This window comes from Rhinoderma darwinii, chromosome 2 (assembly GCF_050947455.1).
Source record: "Rhinoderma darwinii isolate aRhiDar2 chromosome 2, aRhiDar2.hap1, whole genome shotgun sequence".
NCBI lineage: Eukaryota > Metazoa > Chordata > Amphibia > Anura > Rhinodermatidae > Rhinoderma > Rhinoderma darwinii.
Window position 1 is genome coordinate 17554029 of NC_134688.1, and position 24729 is coordinate 17578757.

The window sequence follows — 24729 nt, forward strand, 5'->3', positions numbered from 1 at the left end:
ATATCACTATGTGCAGCCTCATACACAAGCCCTAACATTACTACAGTGTCCTGATAATGAATACACATGACCATCAAGCCTGGACGTCATGTGTACTCAGAATACTGACACTTCTGAATCTTTTTTGTGAGATTCCAGCAACGGATACGAAATCTCGCGAGATCTGGGAGCTGAACGAGATTTGGTGTCACTTGCCGGAATCTCACAAAAAAAAGATTCAGAAGTGTCAGGATTCTGAGTCCACATGACATCCAGGCTGGATTTCATGTGTATTCATTATCAGGACACTGTAGTAATGTTAGGGCTTGTGTATGAGGCTGCACATAGTGATATATCTATATCGCTAGTGCAGTGTAAATGAATGGAGAGGAGTGCATGATGCTGATTGGTCAGCGTCATACACTCCTCTGTACAACGCCCACTTGGTCGAAAGTAAAAATACGCCCACTTGGGAATTAAGAAAGCTCATTAGCATAAACTTAAATCGCTCCAAACGTTGTGAAAAAAGATCGTTTTTTTAAATAAAAAGCATTACTGTCACCTACATTACAGCGCCCATCTCCTTATATAGGAGACAGGGCACTTATAATGTGGTGACAGAGCCTCTTTAACAAAGTCATTTAATCTCAGACAACCCCTTTAATACTTATTTTTTTTGTACATAAAAAATATTTTTTTTACGTATTTTTTTTATTAGTCCCCCCAGGTGACTTGAACCATCGATCGCTTGTACTATATACTGCAATACTAATGTATCTCATCTTTCTGGCAGACCTGGGGGTCTTCATTAGGCTGCCATAGCAACCATCGCCACAATGAGCTGCTAGAGGGGGGCGCCCTCCCCCCTCTAACAATTTAAATGCTGCGGTCGCTATTGACCACAGCATTAAATGGGTTAAACAAGCAGGGTTGTGCTCATGAGCGACCCCCCCCCCCCCCCCCCCATTACTGTGAAGTGTTGGCTGTAGCATACAGTCGACACCCGCAATGTATGGAGCGGGCTCATACTTCCTCCTACCTGGCTAATGACATAGCTATATGTCAAATGTCAGGAAGGGGTTAAAGAGATATTCCTGCCATAGCCATCAAATGGTTACTAAACTTTTAAAAAACTTTTGACATGTCAGAAGTTTTGATCAGTGGGGGTCCGAGCACAGACTTCCACCGCTCACTAAAATGAAGCGACAGAAGTGCTCGGATGAGAGCTGAGCCGCTTCATTTCTGATCAGCTTTCCTGGGAAACCCGAGCGAGCGGTGTACGGACTTTGGCTTTTCTGGGAGTGGTGTACGGGTTCAATACAATCAGCCATTAAGCGGCACAGCGCTCCGTTTTAGCGATCCGTGGAGGTCTCCGTGCGAAAATCCACCAACTGTGACCATAAATGTGTGCGGTTGGAATCTGAGGACTGGAGGGGTTTGTCATAACTGGGTGTCTGTCCACATGTCCTATTCGGGTCTGTTCAGACAAGGCTGAATTTTTCCACAATGGACTTGGGTCACAGATTTGCGGTGGATTTCACCCTATGCGGGGAAAAGTGTAAAACTTGCAGCTTCTTTCCAAAATAAGCTGCAGATTTTAAAGTTTGCCGATGGGGTTTTGAGGACCGCTTGTATTGTACTGTAAACTGCTGTGAATTTTCAGTGAAGAATCCATACCCTAATCCCACCAGGTCTTACCATACCTGGAGGGACAGGAACATCAGAGGGTGGGGCCCCCCATATTTGACCATATATTAAATGGTGGCTCATTGAATGGGGGCCATGTAATGCTATATTTCCACTGCGGGGGAAACATTCGGCCGCCTTGATCTTTTTGCTATATAAGTTGATCAGCGGTGTTTCCCCACGTTCGTGTGAATGAGCCCTTACACTATGGCGCAGTTTAGGACAAGTTTTTATTAAAAGGTTAACTAAACTTCAAAAACAAACTTGATCATAGTGACATGTCAGACGTTTTGATGGGTGGGAGTCCGAGCATCGGTAAGACGGGGCAACAGAATCGCTCGGGCGAGAGCGCTGCGCCGCTTCATGGCTGATCAGCGTTCCTCGGAAAGCCGTGCGAGTGATGTATGGACTCAGACTTTCTGTTCAGCCCGTACAATGCACCGAGGAAAGCTGATCAGTAACAAAACGGCACGTCGCTCAGCCGAGCGATTCTGTTGCTTTGTTTTAGCAATCGGCTGGGACTTTTGACCTGACCCTCAGTTTAGTTACCCTTTTAAAATCAGAAAATTTCACTTCAAAAAGTTTGTGCAGTCCTAGCCAAATAAAACAATGGTGCTTGTCGGGGGAACGTCCCTGGTCAAGTGTTTTTCATGTACCATCTGCTGCAGACATGAAAACTACCAGGAGGGTCATTCACTCTGCAATCTACCGACTCCGCCGCCATGTAAGAGATGTGGGCGCTGAGGGGGAGGCTGTATGAAACAAAGAGAAGACGTTAATGGATGATGACATCATTACTATGCAGATCATACATTTCATGTTTCGCACCGCCCCTCCCCCATGCACAAGAATAAACAAACACACAATTTGCAGCAATTGGTTTATTACATCTTTCTCTTATACTATCCAGAACATGATATAATCCACGATACAGAGATATACAGCTACATTTCTTCCAATGCTGCCCCCTTGTTCCCAAAATATCAGATACAGAAGTGAATGCACATGAACAGCATCCGACTGCCATTAATCTCCCAGGATGCAACGGGAGTAGAAAATAACAGAACAAAAAAATTATACATCAACGCTCATCATCCTCCTCAACCTTCACATACATGTTCTCCCCACGTGAGGTGCGGGACTCGCAGGTAGAAGCAGATTGTCTGGTATTAAAACCCATCCCATCATAGACACGTTCAGATGGCCAAAATATGTCCGCAACACTGTGTATCCCATCCCCCACCTCCGGATCTAATGCAGATATCCACGGAATCTTGTGTATCTTTCTATCAACCTAAGTTGATCTGAAGTCATTTAAAAGGGTAGTCCACTACCGGACAACTGATGACCTATCCAGCGGATAGGTTATCAGTACATGATCTGCGGGGGTCCGACACACCCCCCCCCCCCCGCACTGGACGTACATGCCGGAAGCAGTTGGCTTTGGCCACGGAATAGTGGCCGAGCTGCAGTCCTGTATTCTAGTGAATAGCGGCCGAGCTGCAGTCCTGTATTCTAGTGAATAGTGGCCGAGCTGCAGTCCTGTATTCTAGTGAATAGTGGCCGAGCTGCAGTCCTGTATTCTAGTGAATAGTGGCCGAGCTGCAGTCCTGTATTCTAGTGAATAGCGGCAGTTCTGCAGCACGGCCGCTGTGCTATGTACAGAACCAACTGCTTCCAGCTCCTGACATCGCATAATAGACAATAACATCCGGTGCCCGCAGGCAACTGGAGCAGCTGATCAGTGCAGGGTCTATGTGTCAGACCCGCACGGATCATATACTGATGACCTATCCGGTGGATAGGGCATCAGTTGTCCGGTAGTGGACATCCCCTTTAATATTTTAGCTCCATTAGACTTTTAATTGGTCTTTACTAAAAAACATTTTTATCTCCTCCTTGGCCTGACCTATCGGTGATGTCAATATTACTCTGCTCTGCGGGTCACAATGATCCCTTGGATGCTGTATCTGACTGTATGCTCTCCCTAGGAGATATGGAATATGGTCTGATATACTGCGTACAATAACGACAATATATACTGTTCAGTGATGTGCCCGAGGCTACCAGGACGACCCCAGAGCAAGCAAAATTTACTGCAGACTATTTCTAATAAAATTTCAGCCACAGATGAAGAGAATTCGGCTCTTCATGTCTGTCGTGGCTTCAGTTTATAACAGAAGTCACGATGAAGTGCTGGATATTTTGCACGACAGACCCCCCCCCCCCCCCCATTGATTTGTAATGGGGTCTGTTCGAGCTCCGGCAAGGGCCTGTAGAGGTGGAGCATGACACGGATTTAAAGAACAAGCCATGTCCGCGCAGTCTATACTTATATTTGCAGGTTGGGCAGAGTCCTGCGGCATTTGATCCAGCAGCACCTTGCTCTTATTAGGCCGAGTTTAGGCAATGAAAATCTGCATATTTTATCCTTTGCCATGCAAAAGGTTGCGATCTGCGTCAAAACTGCAACGTGTGAACTCTGCCATAAACCATTATAATGCACTGTAAGGCAACCAGGCTTGGAATCTGCTTTTATATCCAAGTCCCCAGGAAATATCAATCGTTTCTGCTTTTCCCCACACGTTATAGACTTTTACATAACAATGCATTAAAAGAAAATATATAGAAAAGAAAACCCTGTGATTACCTCCGGTCTCCTCCGGTACCATACTACCTTTTAATACAAAGCAGGACATGTGTGGGCAGCAGCCGGTCCCGAGTCTTCCGCCCCAAACAGATGAATCCACTTTAGCATAAAAAAAAACAAGGATGCTAAATACACACGCTCAATGGAAAGAAGTGAGATTCCAAAAGGTTTCCGAGTCAATGGAAATATTTCACGAATGCACTTTATTAATCTCTCCTAGTGAAGCTTATAAATGATGGGGATAGTTGTCCGTGGATGTTACAATAAACGTCTTAGTAGAGATATCTACAAGGTATTGTATCAGACGATTAATGATGTAATAAAACGGATGCCTTTTGAAATCTCACTTTACAGACAATATTAACGTTGCACACAAACTAGCTATATCCTTATAAAACCCGGCCCCGTTCATGGTCCTCTAAGGCCGGAGCGACACCATGACATTTTGCTCTGTAATGGGCAATGAGGATGTGCTGGGTGAAACCGCTATGGGGGACACCAGTCGTATCCCCTGTAATCGTTACACCCTTGTAAGACATTTAAAGGAGTGTCCCCATCTTAAACATTTATGAAATATCCACCTCGTCCATAGAGAGAGAGGTCGGATTACAGAAACAGCCGGGCTCGCTGTGCTACGCTGTTTCCGTAACTGCCGTTCTGGAGATCGCTGCAGGTTCCAGAAGTGGGACCCGCGTGTATCCACAGGACATGCCGTGAACTTCTAAGATGGGAATACCCCTTTAAAGGTTGTAACAGAGGAGACGTTACTATTACAGGGAATCAGACTGTTCCCGATCCTCTGGGATAGTCATACGAGGGACAACCCAATGTAAAGGAGGTTGTCCCATCCAAACAGCGTCAGAGCAAAAGTCACGGTGTAGCTCCCACCTGCTCCTTCCCTCTGCTGCGATCAGTGGTCAGTGTTGGGAAGGTGGAGGAATATGTTCACATGCTGGAAACGCGTTACAGAAAAATCCATTCCATTATCTCTGCAGCATGTGCATGAATTTCTGCAACCCCTAAGGGGACAGTGGCAGAAATGTCTAATAAATCTAAAGCACGTGAACGTAACCTTTAGACCATGATCACACATGCAGTTTTTGATCCAGTACTTTGTGTCACACAATAAGGAAGAGTCTTTTCTCTATAACTTTTCTTCTTTTTTGATTGACCTCTAACTTTGGCAAAAATACAAAACAGACTCAAAAACTGCATATGTGATCCTGGCCTTAAAGGGAATATAGAATCGTGGACTCCTCATTTCTACTAATGTTTCTGAAATCATCATCTACGTCTATAAATGTTAATGAAGGCAAAAGTTATTTCACTGGGAACTTAAAAGGGGTTGTCCAGCCACAAAAAATGCTTTTAAAAAGAGCTTACATTGCCTCACTTTAACAATCTTTCATCTTCCTGCTCCCCCGATGAGGTGCCGAAACCACTGAAGTCACGGCTGCGGCCTGTGATTGGCTGCAGTGGTCGCACGTCATGTCAACACCTCATTGCTGGAGCAGGAAGAGACCGGCGGCAGGGTAAGGATAAGAGGAGTACTACACTTTGTTGTTTTATAGCATTGTAAGCGCTTTGTATAAAAAAAAAAATTTGAATGAACCTTTAGGGTATGTTCACACGAGAAAACTAAAAGTGGCTGTAAAATACGGAGCTGTTTTCAAGGGAAAACCGCCTCTGATTTCCAGTCGTCTTTTAAGCATCAAGCGTTTTTTGCGGTGTTTTTCTATTGACTCAATGAAAACCGGCTCAAGAAGTGACATGCACTTTTTTACGGGGCTTTTTTTTTTTTACGCGCCGTTATTTCAAACAACCGCGTAAAAAAAAACGCTGCGTTGGAACGAAACACCGTTTTCCCATTTAAATCAACGGGCAGACGTTTGGAGGCGCTCAGCTTCCGTACTTTCAGAAGTTTTTTTCGGGGCATTTTACGGCCCAAAAAACTGCTGAAAATAAGCCGTGTGAACATACCCTTAAACCGTTACCATCCTGACAGTAACTCACTACATAAACGCATCTTTCCAATACCCATAGTAGGTTACACAGACTGGTGTGCAGGGCACGGGTCACAAGATCCACAGTTCGGCCTTATTCCCACAGTGCAGACTTGCTGCATGTAATTTTTTTTAAATTAAAATCTAAACAGAAAATATACATATAAAAAAAAAAGGGAGTCCTTATAAAAGTGTCGCCTGATTTGCGTTTAAAAACGGCATGCACAATCTGCAATAAACCTGCACTGTGTGAACAAGGCCTTAAGAGGACATCAACGACTGCTTGGAGGAGTGCTGCTGCCTGACAAGACTCTGCTCCAAAAACCCTGGATTAACCATACATGGACATTATAAAGATGCTGTTATTTGACAGTAGTGCTTCCCCATGCTCTACCATGTCAACATTCGGTCCCAGAGCTTAGACCTTGAGGGTCGTGGCTGGTGCACTGGTTATAGTCCATGTCCAAGCCCTCAGCCAAGGGGGGTCTGAACTTTTTGGCATCCACCGAAGTGGAGCCGGATATGCAATGGATAATACCCATGTAAAGTATCTGCTGACGGCTGCCTCTTGTATCACTGCGGTTCACCACCAGCCAGACACTATACTATGGATATTGCAGAGATTAAACCCCTGAAGTGTTTCTAGAATCTACAAGTGTCTGGAAGAAGAAGTGACGTTTGCAATGGTCCTTTATGTATCCGTACAACTGAACTGCAGGCGTCATCACGTGACATTAGATATCTGCCCCTTACTAGCGGTCTGCATTAGTTAGCGACTTGGATCCTTACCAGGTTGCGAGGCGAAAAGGGACTGCTCTTTAACTCCTGCAATGGAGCAAGCCGACAGTTCACCTAAAAGAAAAACTGTCAAGAGAGGTTTACTAGTATGATATAATGACAGCAGATTCAGAACACATGCACGATATACAACGAAGGCCTGAACTCCTACCCACGGAGCGCCATCAAGTGCAACTCCACCCAGTATATCAGATGAACACATAATAAAGTGTCACTATGACTGACAGCAGACTTGGGCTTTACATTTATAATACAAATCTCTAAGAGGGTCTCCAGCATTTTGTATAGGGTATGCCCCTACACATCTGGCATGCTATGTACATTGCCCACTATGCATAAAGCCCAAATCCTGGAGGACCCCCTAATACACTGCGATATGTAATGTCACATATACAGCCGTATTCTCTGTCCATAGCAGGTAACATGGCGGCTGTAGACCCCCACAACCCCCAGTGTCTGTCCGCAGGATCTGTCCAGCACATAAAAGTCAGAACGGTTTTACTTGACCCTACATTTTGACTGAAGACGCCGCGCTCCTGGCACAGGCCTGGCAGAACTCCACTGACACCTTCTCCTTGTCCACATGTAGGCACACTCCACCAGAGGGCGCTGCTGTTGCTGCTTCTTCTTCTTCCTCCTGGTCTACTGTAGTGACAAGTCCTGGCAGCGCGTAGTCGTGGTCATCAGGCTTCACAGAAGGGTCGCGAAAAAGTGACGTAGACAACTTGACTCCGCCCAGTCCCGTCAGTCTGCTCAGGAGCTGAGACAACGCGCTGTCATTGGCTAGCACGGCTCTCAGGTAGCGGGTCTCTGACTCCAGCTCACGGACGCGTATTCCTAGGGTCCTCCGCTCCCGTTCCAGACGTGTGTTCTCATTAGAGAGCCGGGCGACCTTACACTCTAGGCCGCTGACATATTCTTTTTTGCGGAGGCGGTTCAGGCGGGCTGCCACTGCGTTCTTATTGCCTGCTACGCCCCCCCTAGCGGCCATCAGGTGTAGCTCGTCAGGGACGTCGACCGCAGATACGTTCATAACGGAGGCCGAGGCTTCATCTAGGCAATTAGGCCGCTGCACTGCCAGTCCATTGTGTCGAGCGCCGGTATAGTCGTCAGCCTCGACTAGTTGCTGTAAGAGGTCGGTGAGGGAAGGGTCTTCGGGGTGCTCGTCCTCCTTCCACCATGCCGCGGCCTCCTCCACAGAGAGCAGCTCGTTTAGCTCTGACAGTAGAGCGCCCTCGCAAGGCGCACTGCAGTCTCCGGGTGTAGTCGTCTCTTTGGGGGCCGCTGCACGACTCCTTCTCTCCTTCCTTCTGCTGCGAGCATTACCGGCCGCGGCTTTAGGACGCTCTCTCTGCCGGTGCCTCATAGTGACCCCACAGCTACTTTTCGACGTCGCATACACGTTTGGTCGAAGGCGTGAGGGGAAACAAACACTAGCAACGTTGTAATGGCGTCTTGGTGCAGGTAGCGGAAGCAGGAAGTACTGTATCAGGTGACGTCACGCTCAGCCCTAATAAGGCGTGTTGTTATTGATTGACAGTTGGATGGCGCGCGCAGTGGAGCCACGTGATGGTATAAGCCACGCCCTTTACCTAATGGCGCGCAAATCTTTTCTTGCACTTACTAGACCCGATACTGCGACAAGCAATTTTTTAACGTCAACCACGCTCTTTTTGCAGGCCAGACCATTTTCTGGAGGCTACACCCGTCCACCAGGCACGCGATCCTGCACACCTCCCAACTTTCTATTATTACAAAGAGGGACAACCGATGTGCGTCACTGCAATTTTTCCCTTTTAAGCCACGCCTCTAATCCCAAACAATCTCCACCCATACCCAACCGGTTCAGCGCACACTGTATAATGCCCCATAGCAGCCGCCATACAGTATAATGCCTACACAGATGCCCCCATCCAGTATAATGCCCAAACAAATTCCCCCATACAGCATACTGTCCACACACATGCCCCATACAGTATGCTGCCCCTAGTGTCAGTGTCCATGTAGATAGTGCCACCCCCCCCCTGTAGCCTTTGTGCCTCCCTCTGGGAGTGGCATATATGTATGTAAAGTGGTTCATAGATGGACAGTGACGTCAGGGATTTCCTCTAGGAGTGGAGATCCTCAGCCAGAGCATCGGCAACACTCTGGCAGGGTATTCCGCTCCTGGAGGAGCGTACTTGCCAACAGTCCTGAATTTGCCAGGACTGTCCCAAATTTACAGAGACAGTCCCGGCAAATTGCTGTCCCGGGACTTGTCCCTGCAACTGCTACATTCAATTGTATCTGCATCCTCAGGAAACAGATGCAATTGAATACTATGGCAGAGCAGGAAGCTATCCGCTTCCTGCTCTGCCATTCACTCCTCCTGGAGCATCGGAATCCTCAGCCAAAGCATTGCCGATTCCCTGGTCGGGGATTCCGCTCATAGACTGAGCTCCTGACTTCACTGTCCATATAAGGGCAGTGATGTCAGGGCAGGGCAACTCCTGCAGTGTAATCCCCGGCCAGAGAATTACCGATGCTCTGCCTCAGACTCCGCTCATAGACGGAGCCCCTGACATCACTGTCCGTATATGGACAGTGATGTCAGGGGCTTCACCAGAGAAGCCCATACTCTGAATGGTCCCCGGTTATTAGTGGTGACCCCCGAGTTCAGTGCTGGGACCACTATTATTCAACTTATTTATTAATGATATAGAGGATGGGATTAATAGCACTATTTCTATTTTGCAGATGACACCAAGCTATGTAATATAGTTCAGACTATGGAAGATGTTTGAATTGCAAGCGGATTTAAACAAACTAAGGCCTGGTGTACACGAGCGTGTGCGTTTTGCGTGCGCAAAAGGCACTTAACAGCTCCGTGTATCATCACATAGGATGGGCTGCTGCGTGATTTTCGCGCAGCCGCCATCATTATGACACTCCGTTTGGCTGTTTGTAAACAGAAAAGCACGTGGTGCTTTTCTGTTTACATTCAGAGTTTGACAGCTGTTGCGCGAATCACGCAGTTCGCACGGAAGTGCGACCTGCGTGGTTTTCACGCACCCATTGACTTCAATGGGTGCGTGATGCGCGAACAGCGCACAAATATAGAACATGTCGTGAGTTTTTTTCAGTGGACTCACGCTGAGAAAAACTCACGGACTGTCTGCATGCCCCCATAGGCTTACATAGGACCGTACGACACGCGTGAAAAGTACGCGCGTCGCACGGACGTATATCACGCTCGTGTAAACGAGGCCTAAGTGTGTGGGCGTTCACTTGGCAAATGAAGTTTAATGTAGATAAATGTAAAGTTATGCACCTGGGGACGAACAACCTGCAAGCATCATATGTCCTAGGGGGCGCTACACTGGGGGAGTCACTTGTTGAGAAGGATCTGGGTGTACTTGTAAATCATAAACTAAATAACAGCACAATGTCAATCAGCTGCTTCAAGGGCCAGCAAGATATTGTCGTGTATTAAAAGAGGCATGGACTCGCGGGACAGGGATGTAATATTACCACTTTACAAAGCATTAGTGAGGCCTCATCTAGAATATGCAGTTCAGTTCTGGGCTCCAGTTCATAGAAAGGATGAAAAATACAAAGAAGAGCAACGAAGCTAATAAGGGGCGCGGAGAATTTAAGTTATGAGGAAAGATTAAAAGAATTAAACCTATTTAGCCTTGAAAAAAGACGACTAAGGGGGGACATGATTAACTTATATAAATATATTAATGGCACATACAAAAAATATGGTGAAATCCTGTTCCATGTAAAACCCCCTAAAAAAACAAGGGGGCGCTCCCTCCGTCTGGAGAAAAAAAAGGTTCAAGCTGCAGAGGCGACAAGCCTTCTTTACTGTGAGAACTGAGAATCTATGGAATAGTCACCGCATGAGCCGTCACAGCAGGGACAGGAGATGCTGCAAAAAAGGCAAAGATAATTTCCTAGAACAAAAAAATATAAGCTCCTATGTGTAGAAATTTTTCCTTCCCTTTTCCCGTCCCTTGGTTGAACTTGATGGACATGTGTCTTTTTTCAGCCGTACTAACTATGTAACTATGTATATGTAACTTGTAAATAAAAAAAAACGACCAAAAGGGAGAGTCACGCACTTTTCAAATTGAGACGATGCTGGCTTTAAAATTTTGTGACCGCAAGGACATCTACAATATCAGCAATATCCATTCAAGTGCAACAGAAAAGGACAGAGAACGTGGGGCCTCTGCAGATAGACAAAAGCCTGTGTGTGTCATCGGTTATAACAAATTCATGGGTGGGGTAGATTTGTGTGACCAGATGTTACAACCTTAGCTGGTTAAAATGAAAACAAGAGCATGGTATAAGAGAGTGGCACTCTACCTCATCCAGGTAGCGATGCACAATGCATTTGTCCTGTATATAAAAATCAGCGGTCAGGGCTACATTCTTTGAAATAGGAGATCTTCAATCACTTTCGCCTGAAATTCAATCTGCAGACCAGAGAGTAGTCCATGAGTCAGAGGAGGTACGCCGATTTGTTGAAAAACATTTTTTCCACCCCATCCCTTCAACACCAAAACAAAAATAGCCCAAAAAATGGTGCCGGGACTGCGCAAACGAGGACAGCAAAGTGAGTCACGATATTATTGTTCCTCTTGTCCTTCCAACACTGGTCTATGCAGAAGTCCCAGTTTTGAAATGTATCATACCGTCGCACATTACAATTTATTTATTTTTTTTGTGAATTATAAGTTAAAAGGCAGGATTTATTTGGGATTTTATTTTTCTGTACATCTTTTTTTTTCTTTTAGGGAAGCAGCTTCGCTGTATATTTAGGAGAGGCCAAAATTTAGGGTTCTTTTAGGGATTTCTTTTTTTTATTACTTTCTTTTGGGAGGGGGGAAAGTCTACTTTTCTGGATTCTATAATATTGGGTTGGATCCCAAAATATCTCAAAGTGGAATAGGGCCTGAATGTCCTGCCATAAAAAGCGGTGACTGACTGGGGATACGACATCATTTTTATTCGGAGGATTTCTAATAAGCGAGCTGTTCCTTATCTATACACTATGGGCTTTATCACAGTTTTGTTCGGGTTTTTGGTGGACCTCTTACACCAGACAATACTTCTAGAAATACCGACATTAATTTGGGGAGTAGTGGTTCTTCACTGTCCCTCTAGATGGTGTTGGACACTGCCTCTTTATATATTCTGCAGGTGTTTGGTTGTTTTACGTACATTTCAGTCCCTACCTTGCCGGGCAGGAGCCTGTTAGGCTGGGTTCACACGAGCACATTAACGTCCGTAATGGACGGACGTATTTCGGCCAGAAGTCCCGGACCGAACTCAGTGCAGGGAGCCGGGCTCCTAGCATCATAGTTCTGTACGATGCTAGGAGTCCCTGCCTCTCCGTGGAACTACTGTCCCGTACTGAAAACATGATTACAGTACGGGACAGTTGTCCCTCAGCGAGGCAGGGACTCCTAGCATCGTACATAACTATGATGCTAGGAGCCCGGCTCCCTGCACTGAGTTCGGTCCGGGACTTCCGGCCGAAATACGTCCGTCCATTACGGACGTTAATGTGCTTGTGTGAACCCAGCCTTATGGTGTACCACGTCACCTGGCACATTTGTTCCTTATATAGGGATTGATGGAGCTAAAGAGACGTGCGACCAGTCACTTTGAATAATAAAGTAATTACAGCCCTACAAATTCTCTTTCATCCTGTGAACATGCTCGAGTTTTCCACATAGCTGGATACATTCTTATTCCTTTTTTTTTGGATATATTGCCTATTTCATCCAACACAGTAATGTTAATGTGCGTCTATGTGGCTGCATATAGCTATATCGCTATGTGCTGTGTAAATGAATGGAGAGAAGTGTATGATGCTGATTGGTCACTGATTGGTCAGCGTCATACACTTCTCTCCACAACGCCCACTTGGTCATATAGTAAAACACGCCCAGTTGTCCATTGAGAAACTCATTAGCATAAATCTAAAATAGGTCATAACTCCGTCAAAAATGATCGTTTTTCTAAATAAAAAACACTACTGTCACCTACATTACAGCGCCGATCACATCATGTACAATATAGGCCACTTATAATATGGTGACAGAGCCTCTTTAAATCCACTTCACACCTTCGGTTTGTCCCCCAATGATGAGTATGCGGCATATTTCTATACGAAGGCATACAATAGTAATACCTTTAAGGCGTAGCTCACCTGTTTTATACACGGTGTATGATAAATATGCCCTAAAAATGAACTATTTGAGGGGGAAAAAAAACGAATATATATATTTACACCTTATCTCATGCTATAAAAACTTTACAAGGGGTTTCTATCTATTTGGCAGCTCAGTGCCTCTATAAATGTGTAATAGGACCTGAAACCTTTTCAAGCAAAATGTGTGTCCTGAAAGCCTACGGGTGCTCCTTCCTTTTTGGCCCTGCCGTGTGTCCAGAAAATGCATTAGGGCCACAATGGGGATATTTTTGAACACAGGTGAAACAGGGTGATACATTTTATGGTGCATTTCCTCATTCCCACGTCTGCTGTACAAGAAATCGGTTCCTAAAATGACACATTTGTGAAAAAAAAAGTGTTTTGTTTTTTTTTCCCACCTGCTTTGCATTAGTTCCTGGAAAAACGGTGGGGTCAAAATACTTTACACCCCTAGATGAATACCATAAGAGAAAAATTATAAATATATATATATATATATATATATATATATATATCTCCCGAGCATATATCTATAGCATAAGACACAAATTATACTCACAAAACCAATGTTGTCGAATGGAACTAATCAATAATAAATAACTCAAGAATAATCTAAAAATAAACTTTATTGGTCCCCTTTCTGAGGACAAAATTACCCCCCTACAATTATTAGACAAACATAGTACAAAAAAAAAACAACACATAAGTAAAAACGGTCTCAGGTGAATACAAGTCACACCATTCAAAAAGTCAATGCCAGAGTCACTACTATAATATTCACTTAATAGCACATCAGGAGGCAGGAAATACCTGGGATTATCCTACTATTTGTGCCTTGGTACCAGACAATCAAATGGCAAAGTACAAAAGTAAAAAATGTTGATGAGACTAGTGACCTGTGGTGGACATGATGGAAAATGGAGGTATGCACCTGAGGAGACACCTCGACGTGCGTTTCACAACGTTAGTCAGAATACCTTAAGGGGTCTAGTTTTCAAAACTGGGTAACTTACGGGGGGGGGGGGGGGTGTTTTTATCATTCTGACACCTATGAGCCTCTTCAAACTTGGCTTGGTGCAGGAAAGCAAAATGTACGTCAAAATGTTAAAAAGTAAGTACGTTTTGTAAGTGTCCTATATCGCAAAAAAATGTGTAAGAAAAGAAAGTGCTGTGCGCGGGCCATCTACGCGCGTGAACGGGCTGTCTGCGCATATGAAACGGTCCGTCTGCGTCTCCGGGTTCCCATGCGTAAAATGGCATCATATCCGACCTGGAACCCCCGCAGCACCTTCCGTCTGAAAAATCGTACCACATTTTGGAGCGGTTTTTCGGATGGAATTTCCACTGCGGAAAAAAGCGCTCATACTTACCCCCTCCCTCCTTTGACGTCCGCTCCAGCCTCCTACGATGACGTTGCAGGCCATGTGATGCTGCAGACTGTGGTTGGCTGCAGTGGTCACATGGGATGAAAAGTCGCAACACTTGGCTTTCTGTTGCAGGTTTTGCATCCCCATTGAATTCAATGGGGATGTAAAACCCGCGACAGAAAGCCAACAAAAATGCAGCATAAATTGACATGCTGCGGTTAATGATCACGCTTGCTGTCATTAACTCCCACACAAATGTTACCGAAGTGTCGGGATTGTGACTAGACATCGCGTCCTGGCTGGAAGTGATATCTATTCACTGTCAAGACACTTCAGTAACGTTAATGTGTGAGTGACAGCACATCATGATGTAGCAAGATCACTATGCGTTGATTACATGAATGGAGAGAAGTGTATGACGCTGATTGGTCACTGATTGGTCAGCATCATACACTTCTCTCCACAACACCCACTTGGTCAAAAAGTAAAACACGCCCAGTTGTCCATTGAGATACTCATTAGCATAAAGCTAATATAGGTCATGACTCCGTCAAAAATTTATCGTTTTTCTAAATAAAAAACACTTCTGTAATCTACATTACAGCGCTGATCACATCATGTACAATATAGGCCACTTATAATGTGGTGACAGTCTCTTTAAGGGAAGATTTCTCCTGAAACAAGTTGCCTCTCACGCAGAGCAAAGCAGGCCAACCTCTGACTTTCTGAATGTTGTTGCTTCACATGCTTTAGCACTGAAGGGAAGGGGGGGGGTGTAGAAAATGGTTTTCACTTTTAAAAAATAAATTTAGCTTTGATTGCAATTTGGGCAGAATATGATCAATAAATATGAGACTATCATGGAAAGTCTAAATTTTTGTTTACAATTTGGTGCTCAAACTTCTGGCTGGTTGCAGCTTTTAGCATGTGTTGTACAATGAATAGCTTGTTGGCAATATGAGAGAACTCAAACATGAAAAACTTTAATTTTATCTTTTTAATACATATCAGCTGAATGGAAAAACAATTTTATATGGTTTATAAATATTGTATTATATTTATATTAAAAATAGCCAGAAATATTTGGTGTTGAATTCAATCATTTTATTGAGATAATTACATATATACATTTACATTCTAAAATTCTTTTTTCTTTTACATGTTATTTTGTACAAAACCCATAAACACAAGTATATATTTAGTTGAAGTTTATGTTTTACATTTAAAGTACAGAAAAACACATATACCATGGTGAAAGTAGGAATATTCAAACTGCTCTAGCCACAATGCAATAAAAATTAAATATATTTATAGAGATCCGTATTTACCATATTTTACACCGTCTGCCCCCATTTTTGTAAAAAAGATCACTAGAAGTAGAAGAAACCTACAGAGCCAAAAAAAGAAAGAGCTTTGGTTTCACGTCACCCTCCCATGACAGAAATGTCGTTGACGATAGTCACCGGTCGAAAATGAAGTCTGAGCTATTTAACGATAGCAGCGTAAGTGGAGGGAGATACAATACAAATGTTGACCATTAAAAGGGCTCTACCCTTTTAGCTATCATGGCTTCTTGACCGAAGGTAACATTCAGTACGAGATCCTTCATCTTGGACCAAACAGCCATGACATTGAGGAATGCACCCGGAACCTTTTAGAGCTGGTGTCCCCAATAATGATCACCACCAGACAGATCACGGATTTTGGTGCCCAATAAAAGGTTCAAGTAAATGAATGGAGCTGCCGAAGAAGCAATATCTGTACCACAATCTCAAATAATGGTCAAAAAGTCAGCAGAACACAATACCGTTCAATTGTCTCAGAATATTCCGTGCTCAAGCTAGACCACTACGTCAAACATGGGTAGTTCGGATGACATTTTGGGCTTATGAAGGCATCTACTGAGGTTTAAAGGAAGCAAGTGAGGATTACCGTTATGAAAAGTGAACACCGTGCCGGGATGTTATGGAAGGATATATAATATAATGATATTTTTCCAATTTATTTTAAGAGCTTGGCCATCTTGAACATGCGTAATGGCAGCAGTTCCTCAATCCAGGTGTTGGGTGAGGCGATCATTTTTTCCCACATGATTGATTCCTCAAGACTAGAGTCCATCCAGTCTACAGCTGTTCCATAACTCTTTCCTGGGGGAATATAACACAGTCAGTTGTAAGTAACATGGTTCGGGGCTGTTCACATCTGCATTGGAGGCTCCGTTTTTTCCAGACAAAATAACGGAAACCATATCGGAGTGTCAACGGAACCCATTAAAGTCAACGGGTTCCATCGGACGCCGATGGTTTCCGTCATGCAGAGCTTTCCGCTATATTCGTTGTTCTGCTCCTATGACTGAAGAGCAATGGGAGCCCGAAGGCAGATGTGAACCCGGCATTATTATTTATCTTTATCACTAGTTTTCCTCACTAACATGATTGTTTAACTTGGCTGAACAGGGCAGGATTATAGGGAGGGCAAAAGGAGAAAATGCCCGTCAACTACCAGTCTCTGATGCCTGACTGGAAGGGATTGTCCAGAATTAGAAAAACATGGCTGATTTATTTAGAAAACAAACAGCGCCACACCTGCCCACTGGTTGTGTCTGGTATTGCAGCTCAATTTGTTAAAAGTGAATATGGCTGAGCTGCAATACCACACACAACCTGCCAAATTTTCCTAATCCCGGACAACCCCCTTTTAAGAAATGGTCTCTTGAAAACAACCGCTTTCTTATGCTTTATTAGACATATGGAAGTCATAGTAAGGCGTCCCGAGAATTAGGAGCTCCTCTTTCTTTGGCAGATCTAGCCTGTCCTTATGATACATAGCCAACCATTTATTTGAATGACCAACATTTAATATTATATTTACCCTTTAAAAACCTTGGACATGAGCACGGTTACCTGGGCATTAGTATACTATTGTTGTGCAGTGTATGGCAGAATTATTAGGGCACTACTATATAGGTGTTATTTGGGCATTGTGGTGGGATTATTCTGTGCATTGAATGGGGGTAATATTTAAAAACTGCATAGTAATTGTAGTGCCCCTTACATTCTTAATCTTGTGATGGTGCCACCTTTTAAATATTTTTTTTATATATTGTAACCATACAGTTTCATCTTTCACCTGTATCTTCTGAGCTAGTCCCCCTTCCAAAAAAACAAAACAGGGACCCTGACAATATTTGTGCACAGGGGCCTTCATAAATCTTGATCTGACCCTGCAGAAGAGTTAATTCTATGCAGTTGAAGGTCCATTGTTGTAAAAGTTTACAATACAATCAGCCATAAATTCAATGACCAAAGAGGTGAATATGCAACAACAAAGAGCGAAGGTCTGTAAAGCCCAGCAAGCAAATGTAAACGTTTGACAAACTTCTGACATGTCAGAAGTTTGGATTGGTGGGGGTCCGAGCACTGGGACCCCCACCAATCGCTAGAAAGAAACCGCTGAAGAGCTCGTGTGAGCGCTCAGCTGCTTCGGGTCTGTTAGTCTTTTTCCGGAAATAAATGTATCGGTGTACGGACCCAATAGAAAGTCTATGAGCCCGTACTCCGATACATCGGCTTTCCGGAAAAAGCCAAACAGACACGAAGCGGTTGAGCGCTCACTCGAGCGCTTCAGCTGCTTCGTTCGAACGATTGGTGGGGGTCTCCCTGCTCGGACCCCGACCAATCCAAACTTCTGACATGTCACTATGACCTGTCAGAAGTTTGTCAAACGTTTAGTTACACTTTAATGATTCACTAATGAATACTTTTTGGCCTCTTTAATGCTCTTGGAAGGTGCTGGTTCTCCTTTGCAGAGATCCAGCTGATCGATAGTGTCTTAAAGAGGCTCTGTCACCACATTATAAGTGCCCCGTCTCCTACATAATGTGATCGGCGCTGTAATGTAGATTACAGCAGTGTTTTTTATTTAGAAAAACGATTTTCACCAAGTTATGAGCGATTTTAGCTTTATGCTAATGACTAACGCCCAACTGGGCGTGTTTTTACTTTTGACCAAGTGGGTGTTGTAAAGAGGAGTGTATGACGCTGACCAATCAGTGTCATACACTTCTCTCCATTCATGACTCAGTACAGAGTGTTCTTGCTAGATCATGATGTGCTGTCACTTACTCACACATTAACGTTACTGAAGTGTCTTGAGAGTGAATAGACATCGCTTCCAGCCAGGACGCGATGTCTATTAAACACTCCCGACACTTTGGTAACGTTTGTGTGGGACTTCATGACAGCAAGCGTGATCTCGAGTAAGTCCCACACAAACGTTACCGAAGTGTTTAATAGACATCGCGTCCTGGCTGGAAGCGATGTCTATTCACGCTCAAGACACTTCAGTAACGTTAAAGAGGATCTGTCACCGCATTATAAGTGCCCTAACTCCTACATAAGGAGATCGGCGCTATAATGTAGGTGACAGTGATGCTTTTTATTTAGAAAAACAATCTATTTTTACCACGTTATGAGCGATTTTAGCTTTATGCCAATTAGTTTCTTGATGCCCAAGTGGGCGTGTTTTTACTTTAGACCAAGTGGGTGTTGTACAGAGGAGTGTATGACGCTGACCAATCAGTGACCAATCAGCGTCATGCACTTCTCTCCATTCATTTAGTCAGTGCATAGGGATCCTGCCAGATCAGTATGTGCTGTCTTAGGCCTCATTTACACGAGCGTGTGCGTTTTGCGCACGCAAAAAATGCGGCGTTTTGCGTGCGCAAAAGGCACTTACCAGCTCCGTGTGTCAGCCCTGTATGATGCGCGGCTGCGTGATTTTCGCGCAGCCGCCATCATGATGACACTCCGTTTGGATGTTTGTAAACAGAAAAGCACGTGGTGCTTTTCTGTTTACATTCAGAGTTTGACAGCTGTTGCGCGAATCACGCTGTTTGCACGGAAGTGCTTCCGTGCGGTGAGCGTGATTTTCACGCACCCATTGACTTCAATGGGTGCGTGATGCGCGAACAGCGCACAAAGATAGGACGTCGTGAGTTTTTTTCAGCTGACTCACCCGGAGAAAAACTCACGGACTGTCTGCATGCCCCCATAGAGTAATATAGGTGCGTACGACACGCGTGAAAAGCACGCGCGTCGCACGCACGTATATCACGCTCGTGTAAACGAGCCCTTATACTGACACATTAACGATACTTAAGTGTTTAGACAGTGAATAGACATTCCTTCCAGTCAGGACGGGAGGTCTATTCACAATACCTACACTACAGGAACGTTTCTGTGGTACTTACAGCAGAGCAAGCGTAATCTCGCGAGATCACGCTGTAAATGACAGGTTACAGCGAGATTACGCTTGCTCTGCTGTAAGTACCACAGAAACGTTAGCGAAGTGTCGGGATTGTGAATAAACATCCCGTTCTGGCTGGAAGGAATGTCTATTCATTGTCTAAACACTTTAGAAACGTTAATGTGTCAGTATAAGACAGCACATAGTGATCTAGCAGGATCCCTAAGCGCTGACTAAATAAATGGAGAGAAGTGCATGACACTAATTGGTCACTGATTGGTCAGCGTCATACACTCCTCTGTACAACGCCCACTTGGTCTAAAGTAAAAACACGCCCAGTTGGGCATTAAGAAAGTCATTAGCATAAATCTAAAATCGCTCATAACGTGGTAAAAATAGCAGTGCAACTGTCACCTACATTATAGCGCCGATCTCCTTATGTAGGAGATGGGGCACTTATAGTGTGGTGACAGAGCCTCTTTAATGGCAACGCTCTCTGGTAAAAGTATGCAAATGAGATGTACTCCAGAAGGAAGAAAAACTACCTGTAGGTGGCACTAGAGACAAAGTTACACTGTAAGTCAATGTCCGACCCCTCAAAGAGGCTCTTTAATGGGTCGGACATTGGCCTGTCTGAGTTCAGGGGTCCGTACAGTGGGTAAAGTACCACCCACCAGAGTACTATATTTATGGCATCTATTAGAAGTCTGGTGCTCTTGATTTTACCTGTTCCGTGTCCTATTCTTATCCCTCCTAAGAAGTGATTAGACAGTTTATTATGGTCCCATACGGTCAGCTCCACACAGGCTTCTCTCAAGTCTTCTGCCTTGAACCCATCATAAACCATCGTGTGATTAAAAATCGGATTTGGCGTCTTGTCCACTGCTCGTGTTTTCTGTCGACTTTTCCTGCTCGTGTCTGGCAGTATTGTACTGCAAACATAAGGTAAAGAAATGTGTAAATAATTGAGGACTATATACTCTGGAGACGGCAGCCGAACATGAAGAACGAAGTCAACATTAATTAAAAATGTGAAAACTGTGTGGAATCATCGGACGCAGGCTGTTTTATGGCAGCCTGAACTTCCTGCCCAATAGATACTTATATCTTTATCACTGGAGACGCACACATATTTAGCTTCTTCAATTCCCTTATATATTGGTATAGGTTTACTAAAGATAACCCTACACTTAAAAATGGTTGACCACTTACTACGTACTAAAAGTGCCTAAAATGTGAAGTCATTTAAAGAGACCTTTCACATGCCCATACATGTGCAGCATGTAATGGGCAGGGCTGCACAAACCCTGGGGCACTTAACATATTTTTCCTACCCTCCTCCGTTATTTACATATTTGTGCCGTTATATTTGGCGCCCGATATTTAAATAACCCCCTGAACGGTCAATGGGGCGTGTAATTGGCAAGGGGGCGTGTAACATCGCTGTGACCGTGTCCAATCAGCTGCGGACAGTGTCACAGCTGGAGAGAGGAGAGCGTGCGCATGCGCAGCCCAGAGCACGCATGCGCCGACTCGCTCTTCAGCTCTCGACAGATAAGACTGTGATCTCTCTTGAGAGATCAGTCTTTTCCTGGTCTGTAGAGAGCTGAAGAGGGAGAGAGCGCGTGTGTGCGCACGCAAGCTCTCCTCTCTCCAGCCCTTGCGGTGGCACGGTCTGTAGCGGATTGGACAGTGTCACAACGATGTTACACGCCCCCTGCCAATTACATGCCCCATTGACCGTTCAGGCGGTTATTTAAATATCGGGCGCCAATTATATCAGCACCGATATCTAAATAACGGAGGAGGGTAGAAAAAAAAAAAATGTAAAGTGCCCCTGGGTTTGTGCAGCCCTCCCCATTACATGCTGCACATGTATGGGCAGGTGAAAGGTTCTCTTTAACTTACTAATTCATCTTTATTTTCCACTTGGCTCGGATTGAAGAAGTTTTGTGGCCGATGTAAACAATCAGGACCCGTTTTCTATTTGTCCATGTGAATTAACATGATATACACAAGTGAAATCTTCGTCCACCATCTCTGGCCTCTTATCTGCGCAGGTGCCGCAGCAGACGCATGTGCACTTACAGGAGCTTGTGACTCTTATATGTGCACATGCACCAAACACACAGGGGGGAATTTATTAACAGATTTACACATTAAAGAGTCACAAATTCTGGCATGCGCCATATATTTGTGCTATTGTTTGCAACTTTTTCCGCCTCTTCCCTTTTAGGGTATGTTCACACAGAGTTTTTTTGCAAGGCAGAAAATTCTTCCTCAAAATTCCGTTTGGAATTTTAAGGCAGATTTTGATCTGCCTGCACGCCGTTTGCCACGTTTTTCAATCGCGGCCATTGAGTGACGCGGGCAAAAACGCCGCAAAATACGCTTTCTCTGCCTCCCATTGATGTCAATGGGAGGTCAGAGATGTAAACGGCCGAAGATATGCCCTATCGCTTCTTTTTCCCGCAAGACTGTTTTTCCGCTTTCAGGAAAAAAACGCCTCCGCCTCCCATTGGGCGGGTTTAGCTGGAAAGAGCAGGTCCACCAACGCAACGGCGGATTACTAAATAAACCAGAAATTTACACATTTCATTGCTAGTATAGATTTAACATTTCTGGTTTGGACAATCCAAAATGCACCAAATTTTTTATGAGGTGTGTGCTTAATAAATTTGGTGCATTTCATGCCAATGTACTTTGAAGAGTCAATCTTCATCAATTCCCCTCACTGATCTAGACATTCAGCCCGGTTTAATAATCGTATTAATCTGATATAACCATGTTTTTTTTGTGTGTTTTTTTAAAGACTACCTAAAAATAAAAATAAAAAATGGTTTTGGGTGTAGCCTGACAAATATGATGATATGATATAAAACGCTCTACCCAGTTATCTATCTTTTCTAAAGGGACTTTGCACCCCAATTAGTAGATTTGTTGGAATCTAAAATAGGTCCAGAATTCTGTGCAGATTAATTTATAAATATATGTTTTTTTGTGGGATCAGAGCGGTGATCGAGCTCCAAATCCCCTGCTTCACACAGCCATAGGATCAAATAAGAAAATTCTGGTGACTGCAGGCAGCCATTACTGTATCATGTAATGCTTTGGCTGGGATGAGAAGCAAAGGATTTGGAGCTCTGCAACAGAAACATGGAGAAAAATACCATGAAATCAATCGGCACAGAATTTTGGACCTGATTTAAAAAAAAAAAAAAAAAAAAAAATTAAGAATATAAAACAATAGGTTCAAGGTTAAAGGAGTATTCCCATCTTGGACACTTATGGCATATCCACAGGATATGCCATAAATGTCGGATAGGAGCTATGGAAACCATAGGGACCCGCATCGGAGTTCCGGGAAACAGCGTAGCTTAGCCGTTTCCGTACTCCCGACCTCATCGGACAGTGGCGGGAGAGCAGCGAAAGCAAATTAAGGTAGGACGTGGTCATGGGGCCCGTTCTAGAGATCGGTGCGGGTCATTAGGTCATTTACGGCATATCCCATGGATATGCCATAAATGTCCAAGATGGCAAAACCCCTTTAAAGGGTAACTAGACATTCAAACTTCTGACATGTCATAAGTTTTAATTGGTGGGGGTCCGAGCACGGAGACCCCAACCAATCCCTAAAACGAAAATCGGCAGAGGTGCTCGTCTGAGCACTGAGCCGCTTAGTTTGTTCGGCTTTTTCCGGAAAGACGATGTATCGGAGCACGGGCTCATAGACTTTCTATTGAGCCTGTACTCCGATACATTGATTTCCAGAAAAAGCCAAACAGACACTCAGCGGCTCAGCGCTCAGACGAGCACGTCTGCCACTTAGTTTTAGTGATTGGTGGGGGTCAGAAGTTTGTTGAACGTTTAGTTACCCTTTAAGTCCTGCCATACTTTCTCATACCTTTTTGTCCCTAATTTAGTAGCAAATCTACCTTGGGCTAAAGACCTGAGTAATGGTTGTTACTACTGAAAAAGATGTATGGACCCCACAATTGCAAAACTACAACTCCCAGCATATACAATGCTGTCTGAGTTCACTAAGAGCCGATATTATACGTGAAATAGAGGTGAAACAGAATTACCATTTTACAAAGGAGTTGATCTTGTTCTCACGAAGCATCGGCAGCTGGATACACTCCTTGATCCAGATGTGCACCTCTCCAGTTGTGATCGGCTTTTTACCAACCTCTGGAATAAGGCAAAAATATTTTTATTTCAAGTTAGTATTATTTGTCACAGAGAAATGATAGATGGGAAACCATATGAGTAATAGCAGTACAAACCAGAGGGTGACACTGGAATATACTTCATAGACAGTTTCATCTCTCCTCTGTTCTCTAACCCAATACCAGATGCCGGCGTCTTCAAAAAAACAAACAAACAAAAACACAGAAATGAAGACATGTAACAACATACAATAAATGTTACATGTAATAGACAACACTACTGTGTGCACTAGAAACAAAAGATCTGTTCACACCTTCTGTTATACCGGCCAACATTGGCCTTCAAAAGGAGCGCCGATCAATGAGATCGCTTGTTGATCGGCGCCCGTTTGCTCCTTTCACAAGGAGCTATGTATGGGGATAAGTGATTGTTACTACGATCGCTCGTCCCCATACATTTCTATCATATCGGTAGCACGTCTCCGTGTTCACACAGGGAGATGTGATGCCGACGAAGATAATATTTTAGGCTGCATGAACTACATGATCAGTCAATGAACGAGCGCTTGCCTGATAATTGGCCCGTGTAAAAGGGCCCTTACACTATACGCCGTTCAGCCGT

General features: G+C 44.2%; 2 protein-coding genes across 4 annotated transcripts in view; both read right to left on the reverse strand.

The window, feature by feature from the left end:
- Positions 1 to 957: 957 nt before the first annotated feature.
- Positions 958 to 8595, reverse strand: CREBZF (CREB/ATF bZIP transcription factor). Of its 2 annotated transcripts, XR_012881268.1 has the most exons (4): positions 7629 to 8595; positions 7108 to 7182; positions 4316 to 4414; positions 958 to 2417 (listed from the first exon to the last, which is right to left on the reverse strand). XR_012881268.1 is itself a non-coding variant. In XM_075851411.1 (2 exons), exons 1-2 carry the CDS (start codon positions 8480 to 8482, stop codon positions 7167 to 7169), a joined length of 870 nt encoding a protein of 289 aa, XP_075707526.1. In that variant the 5' UTR covers positions 8483 to 8595; the 3' UTR covers positions 2473 to 7166. The 2 variants fall into 2 exon arrangements, 1 of the variants encoding a protein (XP_075707526.1); XM_075851411.1 differs by lacking the exon at positions 958 to 2417 and having other exon boundaries at positions 2473 to 7182.
- A 7281-nt stretch (positions 8596 to 15876) lies between these two features.
- Positions 15877 to 24729, reverse strand: part of SYTL2 (synaptotagmin like 2) — a 67351-nt gene continuing 58498 nt past the window's right edge. Inside the window, exons 16-19 of one of the 2 annotated variants that reach the window (XM_075849940.1) lie at positions 24238 to 24303; positions 24024 to 24127; positions 20665 to 20870; positions 15877 to 16838 (exon numbers count right to left, since the gene is read on the reverse strand). In XM_075849940.1, the coding sequence (XP_075706055.1) occupies positions 16693 to 16838; positions 20665 to 20870; positions 24024 to 24127; positions 24238 to 24303 (522 nt within the window). In that variant the 3' untranslated portion in view covers positions 15877 to 16692. Of the gene's footprint in view, positions 16839 to 20664; positions 20871 to 24023; positions 24130 to 24224; positions 24304 to 24729 lie in introns of both variants that reach the window. The other variant, XM_075849941.1, reaches the window with a different exon arrangement.